General features: G+C 32.6%; 3 protein-coding genes across 3 annotated transcripts in view; all 3 read left to right on the plus strand.

Moving 5' to 3' along the window:
• The window catches only part of Smp_196370 (putative voltage-gated potassium channel), a gene marked incomplete at both ends in the record, with an annotated part of 83,142 nt that overhangs the window by 11,101 nt on the left and 58,486 nt on the right, over positions 1–13,555 (plus strand). Inside the window, 1 exon segment of the mRNA XM_018794972.1 lies at positions 3,503–3,727. Coding sequence (XP_018649331.1) covers positions 3,503–3,727 — 225 coding nt within the window.
• Positions 5,389–6,063, plus strand: Smp_177340 (hypothetical protein; the record flags this gene model as incomplete). The annotated part of the gene is made up of 1 exon (XM_018794973.1): positions 5,389–6,063. A coding segment is annotated over one exon (675 nt), but the record flags the coding sequence as incomplete, so codon positions are not given.
• Positions 12,247–12,807, plus strand: Smp_177350 (hypothetical protein; the record flags this gene model as incomplete). Its single annotated transcript, XM_018794974.1, has 1 exon — positions 12,247–12,807. A coding segment is annotated over one exon (561 nt), but the record flags the coding sequence as incomplete, so codon positions are not given.

A 13,555-nucleotide genomic window follows, 5' to 3' on the forward strand; every position in this document is an offset into this window, starting at 1 on the left:
AAGGTGTACAATTGATTGATCACCTAGACTGATGGCCTCATTGCAACTTCATCGATGGCGTTCGATTAGCACTACGAAGGACTTGACACGCATGACATTGATCACCACCCAGTGATCAATCAATTGTGATTGCATCTCAGTCCTACAGGAGGTTGGTCGCGGCCCGAATAGCTCAGTGGTAACGTCTCTGACTGTGAAGCTGAGTGACACGGGATCGAATCCACCAGGGAGCATCAGTTCCCTCAAGATTACAGGTACACCTTGCTGACGAGTGCCAAGTAGCACGAAACCCGTGTCCAGGGTTTCCTGTTGACCACCTCCAACCACCATCTTACCATAATATGAAACTCCTAGAGAACAAAATTGAAATGTATATATAGTATCTCTTATCTTTATTCACAAATCTTTGTATTTTGTTATTATTATTATTATTGGTTAAATATCATTATTAATCCCCCCTAGACATGATTCATTTACATTGCATTGATCCCTCCTTATTACGTCTCACTAATTTTTCACACAATTTAGTCTTCCACTTGATCGAATTGTAATTGCACTATCATATATCTCTCTCACCCTATCTGACCCATATTTATATTCTGATCACAGATCTTAATTTTCCACTTAATATATATACAGATTCAAGTTAACATTCTATATGAGTCATATCAACATTAACAATTTTATTCTATTTGGTTTGACAATCCTAAATTTACATGCATTAAACGATGTACTTTGCCTTAAACCTGGCCAGAGAATTTTTCGAAAAGAATATTCTTCGTCCAAATATTAGTCTTTTAGTATATTTAATACATTTTTGATGTTGCATTATTTTAGATTTTTCAAATTTCTAGGGTTTTATTTATGCTACATATGTCTACAGTATCGAATTCCTTGTACAAGTAAAGTTATATGGTGATACTTGATTGAAGCCGAATATATGAACCATTGGATGCTACCTAGTAGTCTAAATTTAAAATATACTTTGTGACGCTTAACTGCCTTACATTTGATCCCTAGTAAGTTTGTAAGTGAATATGTCCTGTTAACTAATCCAATGCTCTATCGAAACAGCTATCCAATGTTTCCTAATTTTTGGTAGTTGTTTAACAAAGATCCTGTAAACTATAAAATCTAGAAATCTTTAGAAATCTAAACTTTTAACAGTTTCTTTATTGAACCTAACTGCTCATTTCATTTTCAGATGACTCTAACAATGTTTACATCTAATAACGTATACTCTCTTGTTGCTCCTATTTATGCACGCAAACCTATTAGTGAATGGAATTAAAAATTATTTACTGCCTTATATAGTTAAACTGTCAGTTATTAAAATGAATAAACAAAAGAAAATCTATTTTTATTATCTTTATATAAGAAACTGGGATTGTAACAACCTTAAACTTTGAATTCACTTGGTATTGTTTGTTTGAATCTTCCCATTGATTTTTGGGACTGCAATTGATCAGTTTCTTATTGGCCATATATGCATATTGTGATTATTGCCTGGATATAGCCTTAATTCACAAGCATTATAAGTAAATATGGGTGGTGGCTAGCAGTGGAATCCAGGTCGCGCGTGCACATCAACTCTGAGATGCAGGTACATCCAGCTGACGAGTCCCAAATAGAACGAAACGCTCGTGCTGGATTCCACTGCTAGCCACTGTCCATCTTTGCTTATACCTTAAACTTTATTCAACCTAATATAAGTAATATTAATATTAGCTAATATGATTTGGAGACTGAATCTTCTGAAATTTAGATAAACGACTCACTGACAACTCCAAGTTGGGATATTGTTACAAAGATTTATTTATTTGATGATACTTACATCTAGATTTCATAAAATGATTTAACCTAATTTCTCTTTAGATACTGGTAAGGTTTATTCTATCATTTTCAGCTTATCAGATTTAAATCATACTCTGTTTAAAAAACAGAGAAGAATTAGGGAGAAATAAACGTTAGGTTGACAAAATTTAGGAGGAAGTAATATCGAACAAGACAGATCTTGTTATCCTTATAAATTAAACATTAAAAAATTCATCTTTGCAAAGACTTAATTTTACTTACACCTGCCTGCAGTTCTAAGAAATGCGTATTTAATTACTGGAAGATCATGGAATATGCCAGGTTTGTTCACTGGTATCAGCAAGCATGAAATCCACTTAGGAAGCTGTTATTGGATTTTCTCAAGCCATCAGCATTTTGCATTACTAAAAAAATGAACATTTGGTGACCTTCAATCATGACAATTGCAGAAATTGGATGGATAAACCAATGGATTCTTTTACATTGGTTTAAACATTTCCTAAGCATCAAGAAACCTAAGTATAACACATTCAATCAGGAGAACTCTGAATGTGAAATGAAAGTTTTTTTTGTAGTGATGACAGACGGTCGTTGAGAACTATACCGAGTTTATTTTATTTATTATCCTATCTTAATAACATTCTCTGAAAATGTTTTGTGAAGTACTGAGCATATGTTTTATTAACTTGAGTTATTACATTAAGGGTGTGAAATGTTTCGATTAAGTTACTAAACACTTTTAATCACATTTTAATGTTAGGTAATTATTTTTTTAAAATTAGCTTGATTTAGTGGGATAAGATGCTTGCCAACCATATATCTATTTGATCATTGGTTACTGTTAGAACAAAGCTAATACTTTAAAGTTGTTCATAGGAAAAAGCAATACTCTCGTCTGTCTGAAGAAACGTAGATCTTTTTTATCTGTTAATCTGTTCACTAAGACATAAAATTACCGTGTGGAAATTTTATCCAGGAAGCTAGTAAGTTTAAACAACCGCTATAAATTTGAAGAATAATGATATGAAGATAATATTCAAAACATCGCGCACAATTTTTCCTTTGTGCTTTGCGATATAAGTATTTGGAATGCAAGAATTTTGTGTGAAGGCTGTTGATATTACAAACTTACCTAAGTTAGACATTCGTTGAAAATCAGGAACCACTAGATATCTCTTTCGTCCTAGTAGGAAGCATCATGACAGTGCCCATCCACGACCAACCAGGCATTGAACCTAAGACATTCAACTATTACTGAGAATGTCCATAATTTTGACCAGTTATTTTATACATATATGGAGTCAATAAACTTGAGACATCGAGCAACCATCGTGGATTATCTTCAGTGGATGAGTACCTTACACTTCATATGGTTTTAACACATTTATCGTGACTTTGATAATGAAAGCTGGATAGGACCAGATCTTTACACCACTGAGTAACGGCTTAGTTATCAAAATGTTAGACACTCGACACCTGGTGGATCGTGGACGATCATAGTTGTGAAGCTTTACATTAGGAAGAAATAAATGTCTAGTGATTACTGATCTTTCAAAAGTGTCTAACTTGGGTCAGTTCATAATATGGATAAAATGTTTTTATTATTATATAAACAAATAGATAACGTTTGTTGATTTCATTATATATTTTGATATTTGTTATTTGTTTTTCTTTTCTTTTTTGATAGGTGAACCATTCACTTGTGATTTTACAGTTACACCGATAAGAAATGAACGATCTGAAGTTGTTCTTTTTCTCTGTTCATATCAAAAAATAACACAAGATTTAATACATTCTAATATGTATCAATCAGGTTACAAAATGAATCATTCAAAAACACATTCTATACTTTCATGGGCATCAGAATTACCATTTTCTAAAAGTTATCTACATATGAAAAATAATAATTTTAGTAAGTTACAATTAATATAAACATGTATCCTATAGAAATTTAGTCTAATTTATATAATATATAATGTAGAATTTAGGATTAAAATAAAAGAACTATAACTGTTTTATAAGCAAAGATGGATAGTGACTGACAGTGGAACCCAGGACGCGTGTTTCGTCCTATCTAGGACTCGTCAGCTGGATGTACTTGCATTTCAGAGTTGATGTTCACTTTGTGACTCGAACCCAGTACAATGAGACGATACAATTATACAACACCAAGTAAATATACTGTTTATTTCCTTACTTCTTATCTGTATTGTGGATAAATTATTGATTGTTATATTATCTTTTAGGCATGATTTATCGAATAATTTGTTGAGTATTAAGGAAAAAAATAGTTATAATCCTTTCTATGAAGTATATGACTTGATGACAACTAGTGAAATATGAGAATATTTAAGGGAGAATTAATTCAATAAAGTTTAACTTGATCAAATTAGTTGAAGTACCATTTACTTTACGTTACTCAGTACAGACATATGACGTAATATATCTGATTTAGTTGATAAGAGCATTAAAATGTTCAGATTTAAATAAACTGACTTTTCCATTTAGAAAAAAATTAAAATTTGTCTGAATAACGTTACGCTATCTCGTATTCCATATAGACTGTACTTATATCTAAGTTCTTTAAATCCTAAGCGTATTCTGATCTTCATGAGATTAATTTATGAAAAAGCTACAACATCATTTCTTCTATCACTGTATGTGTTTGTAATTTGAAGATAAATATATATAGCATATAGCAAACAATTCTCTTTGAACCTAGCACGCTACAATACCGTCATGCACTGCCCCATCGCCCTTGGCATATCATACAACCCAACGATAGTCTAGGTACACCTCATGCGAATGTTTAACTACTCTGAATTGTCGAAAAGAAACGTTCCAACTGTCTCTTCTAAATCGCAATGTACTTTTTTTTGTAGACTAGAAATTTTTTTTAATTACCTGAATCATTGTATATTTTGGTAAGATAATTGTTTAACTGAGATGACAAATTTCTTAGAAAATAACATTTCTTGAAATGATTGGCACACACTAATAAAAATTCTAGGGAACTATATATATGTAACCATAAACATGTTCATGAAATCTTTTAGGAAAAAACAAAACTAAAAATCCAAATATGTATAGTGGCTAGCAGTGGAATCCAGGACGTGCGTTTCGTCCTATCTAGGACTCGTCAGCCGAATGTACCTGCATCCAAGAGTTGATGTTCACTCTGGGACTCGAACCCAGTAACTTTCGCTTCAAACGCCATTGCGTTATCAACTTAGTTACTGAGTCCTGATAGCCACTTGCTTGTGCAATGGGGTGAAGTTTAAATTCATTTTGTAGAGACTGACCAGTTGCAGTCTTAAACATCAATGGTAAGATTGAAACAAACCATACTAAGTGAATTTAACAATCCAAATGTTCATTAATTTACTGAAAATAAGTTAAATAACAATGATATTGAAAAGTTACAGCCGATTAACTTAAATATCAGTAAACTGACACTTTAATGTAAATGATCTAATTCTTATGGAACTGTAAGACAAAAATGAGATGACTAGATTACTTATAAAATATGTTTGTCAATAAATAATGTTTACTGAACTTGTTTAATTGTGAATATTCCATGATTTAAATTCAGATGAGACTGTTGAAAATAATGAAGCTCATCTACAACGTTCCTATTCCAAAGTCAACCTTACTCAAACAAGTATTTTAAGTGGTTCTCCGGAAGAAAACGATCAATATGAGGAATCACATACATCAACAAATACTTCACAGTTAATAAGCAAGCATTGCCTTAATATTACTGGGACCATTAGTACAACCTCATTCTCTACATCTTATAGCAATCAGGATCTTCTAAAAGAATCTCAAATCAATATAAAAAGAAATTCGTATGATGTTCCATCAGATTTTTATAGTGAAACCAAACTCAATTATCCTAAAGAGTACTACCTACCTTCTTTTTGTCAGTCAACATCATTTGTAGATGTTCTACATAATCCTTCATGTACTACAATACCCCAAAACATCCCTCGTAAATTTAACGCATGCATTCAAAGAAATTTCAGTATATTGTCATTACCTCAAATAAAATCACAACTTAGAAAATTCAGTCGAAGAAAAAGTGTAACGAAAACTTCTGAAGAAACTAATAGTAAAGGAATTCATGAGTTCACATTAACTTCACCTGCAGAATCGCCAGTTATTAGTTATGTTAAATTAAAAACTACCTCTCGTAATTATTCACCTACCAAAACAGACAAAATTATAACGGCAAATGAGGTAAGTTAGTGGTTAAATAACAGTTAAACTTATTGTTAAACCACATTTCCGTAACTTGTATGTCATACTAATTATAGTCAGTCAATGAGCACTGTAGTGATCAAGTATACATATTTATGATCGATCAGTATGCTATGACCTAAATAAATTTTGAAATAACGACAAATAAATACCATCCTAATGATCTTGAAAAAAAGAAAGGTTTTACGTTACGGTTTGTTTTAGAGTAGTGAATAGAAACTATTGAAGAGGTATATGCCAGGACGAAATAAGTATTTAGATTTCACTGGTTTCTTTGTTGATTGAAATGTCTGTTAATAAGTTTTGAACTAAATCAGTCGAAAAAATTATTATACAATGCTTCCAACAACTGCCTGATGCCACTACAATAAATTCCATTCATTAATTAATTAGCTCTCTTGGGAATTCGAATCTTTTTAATGAAACCAGACGATACTCAAATAGTCCATTCTAACAGCGAATATATCTCATTGCAAAATATTTGAAATGTGTTTCCAAATAATTCGTTCATTCAAACTGACTTTCCAAACAACTATATAAATTTGAACAAGTATCATCTAGTATCATAGTTCAGTAGGTTACTTTCAAGCCACCATAATGATTATTGAATAAACGTCAGTCTTTATGATCCACTGATATTCAAATGGAAGAAACACCTTACGAAAGTTTGCTGTCATTCATTTTTCTAACCGTATTACAAGTATTTATAGATGAAAAATTGAATGGAAAGAAACACTTTAGCAGTCATTACTTCATATCTATAAACAAAATCTAATCGCTGTTGAAATTCTGTTGCTGGAATTCAATGATTAATTGAATTTAAAAGGTTTATACTCTAACTTCTTTGAATTCATTCGAAACTGTATTTTTCGTAGTATCTTCAAAGAAAACGTTTGATGCGTTAACTTTCATCAATGCTATTGTTGGATAACTTTAACAACAGATAACCACTTAAAAAGTCATTTAACATATGTTGCGTGTTCGCACCTCGGGATCATCAATTCTGTAGTGCCGTGCTTCGTTAATCGTTCATCTCGATAACGGTTATAATACAAATCTTAACGGTGCATAAAGTCAGAAGGCGAGGAGAAGCGGCAACTACAGTTTTATTAACAAATGACGCAGGACAGAAAGTTATATGCACATGATCAAACATCAGCGAGCGAAAGCATAAATGACACGCATTGGAGATGGCGGGTAAGACAACTCACTTTAATCAAGCGTTAATCAATATTTATACTCAGACAAGAATTAGTTACAGACATGTGATGAATAAGATAAAAAGTGTACACTCATATAAAACAATCAGGGTTAATAGGTGAATAATAAACAAAGTCAAAATGTGACTCAAGATGGATAGTAAATTGTCTTGTCTAGAAGCTAAAATAAGGTATATGGGCTTAACATAGCAACCGACACTACACATACTCACTAGTCTCCTTTATATATTGTAAATTACTTCTCATTTAAACGTATATTCCCTGGGTTGCTGAAAGTTCATTTTGAATAGTCATGGGAAATGTAACTATTGTGATTCGTGTACTACTCTATAATCATGATCAATATATAACAAAAGCTGTGCTATGCAAGTCTTTATAAACCTTGATTTTTAATGAAAAGATTTCTGATTACTTTAAGATTACATAATGATATGATCGTTTTCAAACGCTTGCATTATTATAACGTATAGTGTTGGTTCATGCACAATATATGATGTTTAATAATTAGTCATTTAATTGTATAATAACTTTCAATATGGATAATTTTAAATAAATGAATCATAGCTAAGGAGAAAGGTTCATCGTCATGTCCCTTATATGAAATGATTTTACTAAATTCAACCGAAATGGTGTCTAATTATTGACAGGTATCGATTCCACGATCAAGTTGGTAGTTAAGATAATTGGCATACCTTATCACTGTAATACATGCTGAAACATTTCACGATCTCATTTCTGATTAAATAGGGTTGTTGCAGTGAAGAGTTACCATTTGTCAAATGTTTTGAATAGAAAGAGTTTATATCACGACTAAAATTTTAGTACTATACTGAAGAAGATGAAGTAAATTTAACCAAACTTCACTATTACGCCACAAAATGAGAATAATATATTTGAATCATATTAAGAAAACTGAGTCCTTGACTTATCCTTAAGCAATAAATGTTGCAAATAAATCATTGCAAAATATATATATGCAAATTTGTGTTGAGTCGGCTTCCGTGGACTACAGCGGAGCCTCCAGAGATCACAAAGGATCTGAAGAGTTTCTATCCAATCAGAATATGATGAAAATTTCTAGAGTATCAATGTGCCCTGCTACTACTGGACAGTAGAGTAATATGTCTCTTTGCGAATTGGCCGAATCATAATGTTGATTTAACAAGTGCTAATATCTATAAATACACGAGATTTTCAGTTCATTTCGATTCTTACCAAATAAACACTACTCCAGCTTTTTCTTCTGTCTTTTGACTTGAGGCGATGAAGTTCCAACGTTCGAGTGTCATAGTCATAAATGTATTCTGCCTTAATCGAGTAGCAAACTTAACACTGGTAACGGGAATGCGATTCAAACCCACCAGGGAAAACCCCGATGGAATAGCTGATAACGCACATGTTGAGGGTTCGATCACCTCCGGAGCCAACAACTGTTAGGTTGACGGAAGCCGACTCAACAATTAGGCTTGGTAAATTATTATAAATCAGAGGGGGTTTTGTGGAGAATTTGGTATTTTCACAGTTGAAATCACGAGTCAATTGAAGCTAGACCACCATCGAAAACCTGGAAGCACTGGACGGCCGTTTCGTCTCATTGTGGGGCTCCTCAGTAGTGAGCATCCACGATCCTGCACTCGCGAGATTCGAACCCAGGACCTCCCAGTCTCACGCCAGAGCATTTAACCGATAGACCACTGAGCCGGCCGTCATCCAACGGTGTTAATGTATAACTTCAACCAATCCACGATTTTGAGCAACCGTTCACCAATTGTCTTCAATGAGCTGATATCTCTACAACAGACCTGGTAGAACTCCACTGGTCACTGCTTCCCACTAGAACTCAAGGAAATATCTCTTGAAGTCAGTCACTAGTGAGCATATGATTATAGATCAGAGGGGGTTTTCGATGGTGGTCTAGCTTCAATTGACTCATGATTTCAACTGTGAAAATTATTATAAGACCATAAATATCAGATATAACGCTCACTTTCTTTGTTTGACTCAAGCACATTGAAAGGTACTGTAATGTACACAATCAATAACTTAGTGGACTAAAAAATACTTTTACTGAATCTGAAAGCATCGAATGACTATTTTAAGTTTAGCTTTGTAGATAATGTTGTATAAAAGAATTAAAAACAATATTCCGATAGGATCAATTGTTGAAGCGATCGAGAATACAAACTGTACAATAAGTTGAGATAGTCGTTAAAATTAACCAAAGATGTGAACATGGTACTTTTATGTGTCCTGGTTTTATGAAGGTTTCACTCTAATTTTAATGATATGAAAAACACCATACAGTTAAGCATATTTAGGAATTTAATATTTATGTATTTACAAGGTTATTCATTCAAAAACATTTCCTGTGGATATATTTTGTTAATTTAGATCTAATATGACAGGAATCTATTTCAGAAGTGCTACAAGATTAGCGAAAACCCATAAAACTAACTGATTACGTTTGTGAATGTAAAAACACTGGCTTGATGATACATTTGGACTATAACCGAGAAATGTACAATCCATAAATTTGACCTGTATGTGAAAACATTGTAAGAATTTCCAGACTAGAAAAAAACAGCTATCTAGTATTTTACCTTTAGTTCTACATTAGACTCTCCACAATTTCTTCACATTATCACCTTTCTTACGTCACCGTTAAGATCCACCTGATGGAGTTGGGAAACCCTCATTCCAAACAAATGGTGCACATGGGCTTCAGGATCCTAAGGAAAGAAATGGTGTATGAACGTATTGTTGGTCACCGGCTAGCATGGAACTTTTTCCCCATAACGCTGCTCCATTGCCCTGTCAATTAGACCTGGGTGTGGCCCCCTAAGATAACCACCTGCCTCGGTTTAGGCACCCGCGCAGTATCCCAACCCTCACACAAATCGAATGATTTATGTGGCTCATACCTATTCAGTGCCTCATTGTATGAATAATTATATGTTTCAATAGATAAATAAATTCATGTTTATGATGTCAATATCTATTCAACAAAGAATCAGAAAACTTTCTCTGTCATTTTTATCATTTAGTCAACTGTCTAGATATTATATCTTTATTGCATCAAAATACTAATTAAATGTATTCAGGTAAATTAGATTTATGAACTCATAAATATCTATTTTACATAACAATATGAATGTATGTGTATATATTTGTCAATTTGGAGAATGGAATGGAAAAAAGGGTAATTACATTACATGATTAAATTAGATTGACTAATTTACGAGGATGATAGAATCAAGTTTTTTTTTCTTTTATCTACGTCATTATGACTTACGATAGGACGTTTACAATTTTTATGTTCATTGATTTCATGTTGATAACATCCTTTAGAGATTTAACTTCGATTTGAGAAAAATATCAGAATTTATAGGTAAACAATGCTGAAACGTTGTCACCAAGACACGTATATGTTTATTAAGCTGTTTGATTATTCATTAGAATAGATGATTAGAATCTGTCTTGAGAAATAAATCATTTTCTTAAGAACAGAGTATACACTAGTGAACCTGTTACATTTGGAAGCCCTTATATAATTAAGTTTCGTTACCTACTTATTTGAGAACACTATCATCTGTTATCAGATGAAACCACCAACAGGTTACAATATTTAAAAAAGCACTGATTTATAATTATTTTGCTATTTTCAAACTATTGATATATTAAACGTAACTTATTCGGATCTCAGTAAATGTTAAACTCCTTATGCTTTTTGACTATAATGTCTGTCAAATATTGAACACTGGTCTCCAACAAATATGTTCCCTTCATATCAATAAGCCGATGAGTAAACTTTATGATGAGTTAATTCTCATAAAATCTAAAATGCTCAAGCCTGAAGTGCTCTTAGACAGACTTCTATTAAGTTGGGACTGTTTTAGCAATTCGGTTTTCAGAAACAGCTTGCAAATTGTCAACGTTTAACTGAACAATGTAAACGGTACTCCCGACTATGGATAATAAATCGATGTGACAATAAATTGCACTTACTTCTGTCAGCTTGCTTATGTAAGGAATTACTTTTGTTTTACTAGTTACTGAGTCTGTAGTTATAAAGGAAGCTTTTCAAATAAAAAGTTACATGGAGACAGTTTTTGTGAAAAGATTGTCTGTACAAGCTCAAAATACTGCCTAGTTTTCAATGGTTAACCGAATGACATTGGTTCACGACTTAAGTGACCACCAACGTAGAACAAGTTCTCACTAGCTGAACATGATAATTGTCTTCATAAAACTCCTAACGATAACCATGCATACACTAGTGAATAACGTTGTCAAGATCGAAACATTTTAAATACATTTCTAACATTATATAAAGATCAGAAACAGTCATTTCTTTGACTCAATTGCTGAAAATATAGGTTGTTTGCCTAAAGCCCATAAGTCCTAATGTAAACCAGTACAAATGTTTTTTTTGAAAATAATTGATTTTCATACCACTTGTTGAAGGATATCGTCGTTAAGATTCGTGTAATGAGGGCAAAATTTTATCCATAATAATGACAAAGCACAAGTTCATACAAGCTCTACATTAATGATGAATTTTAATAAAACTCAAACAACACTTAATATAAAGTACTTTACAATTCAATAAATCTATTTTCTTATAAACTGTGATTTATTTTAAATGTAAATCATGCGATATCATGTTAAGCATAAGACTTAGTGTTTCGAAAACTTTATTCGAACGTAATGATGGGTATATACCTTTATTTATGATTATTAACTGAGTCCTTTTCATAGTTTGTTTCATCTGAACCGATTCAGAAATCTTTCAGTCGGAATATGCAGTCTTTTGACAATGACAGCCGCATTTATAAGTCGTGACATTTTTTTCAGTCGTTAGCCTTCTTAGTCTACAAACGGTATCTCGCTCGTTTATCTAAAGCAAGCGCTCATGTGGATCTTACGCACTAACATAAACGCTTTTTAGTTAAACCATCCAGTGAATGAAAGAAAACATCAGTGTAATTGTTTATGTAATGATATCGTTTATAATTCGAACAAAAAACACTTTGACTATACATTTCTTCTGTTCTTCATTCTCTTTATCATTCAGAATAATAAGAAAACTCATTTTTGGGAAAGGTTTGATTATCTACCTTATTCAACTATTCTATCTAACCAATCAAATGATAATCAACCTAAAAAAGATAAAATAGTAAATTCTGATCAAATTAATTTACAACAAAGTAATTTACCTAATACAAACCAATTATTAGATCCTTTAAAAACAGAATTAAAAAACATTAACACCCAATCAAATAAACCAAATAAAACAACGAAATGTTTTTCATTTATATCACAACGTTTATCGGATCATCAATCTTATTCATATGGTAATATTTCCAAAAAATTTTATGAACCAGATCCAAAAAAATATTCTTATAAACGTAGAAAATCATTAGCTATAATACATGGACTTGGATTTCGTGGGAGAAAAATTCGTAAAAGTAATTCATCAAAACTTAATCAAGTAAGTATTTTTTCACAGTAGTCTAACAAATTATGATTGTGTGTGTGTGTTCATCAGTCGAACATTCATAATTAATATAATTCATATAAATAATTTATGCACTAATGTTTAGAATAGAAGTTTCGATATTTATTATTTTACTATCAGAAGGGGTTTTGTGGAGATTTAGTATTTTCATAGTTGAAAGTGTGAGTAATATGCTCACTAGTGACTGACTTCAAGAGGTAAATCCAGGAGTTCTAGTGAGAAGCAGTCACCAGTGGAGTTCAAACCACGTCTGTTGGAAGATATCAACTCACTGAAGACAATTGGTGAACGGTTGCTCAAACTTCGTGGATTAGTTGAAGTGAGACATTAACACCATGGATGCCGGCTCAGTGGTCTATCGGTTAAATGCTCTGACGCGAGACTGGGAGGTCCTGGGTTCGAATCTCTTGAGGCGAGATCGTGGATGCGCACTGCTGAGTAGTCCCATAATAGGACGAAACGGCCGTCCAGTGCTTCCAGGTTTTCGATGGTGGTCTAGCTTCAATTGACTCATACTTTCAACTATTTATTATTTTATTTATGACCCTCCATAAGGTGAGAGATTAACAGTTGATAATTGTTAACAAGATGATATGGAAAATGAAGTTATATGAGTAAATAATTATATTGTAGTGAACAAGAACAACTCCGCCTGTAGTGGAGACCTGGAAAACTACGAAAGCTATCATCCATAAGATACAAGTGTTTATTAACAGTTGTCTACGCAAGATACTTCGGCTGC

This window comes from Schistosoma mansoni, chromosome 1 (genome assembly GCF_000237925.1).
Source record: "Schistosoma mansoni strain Puerto Rico chromosome 1, complete genome".
NCBI lineage: Eukaryota > Metazoa > Platyhelminthes > Trematoda > Strigeidida > Schistosomatidae > Schistosoma > Schistosoma mansoni.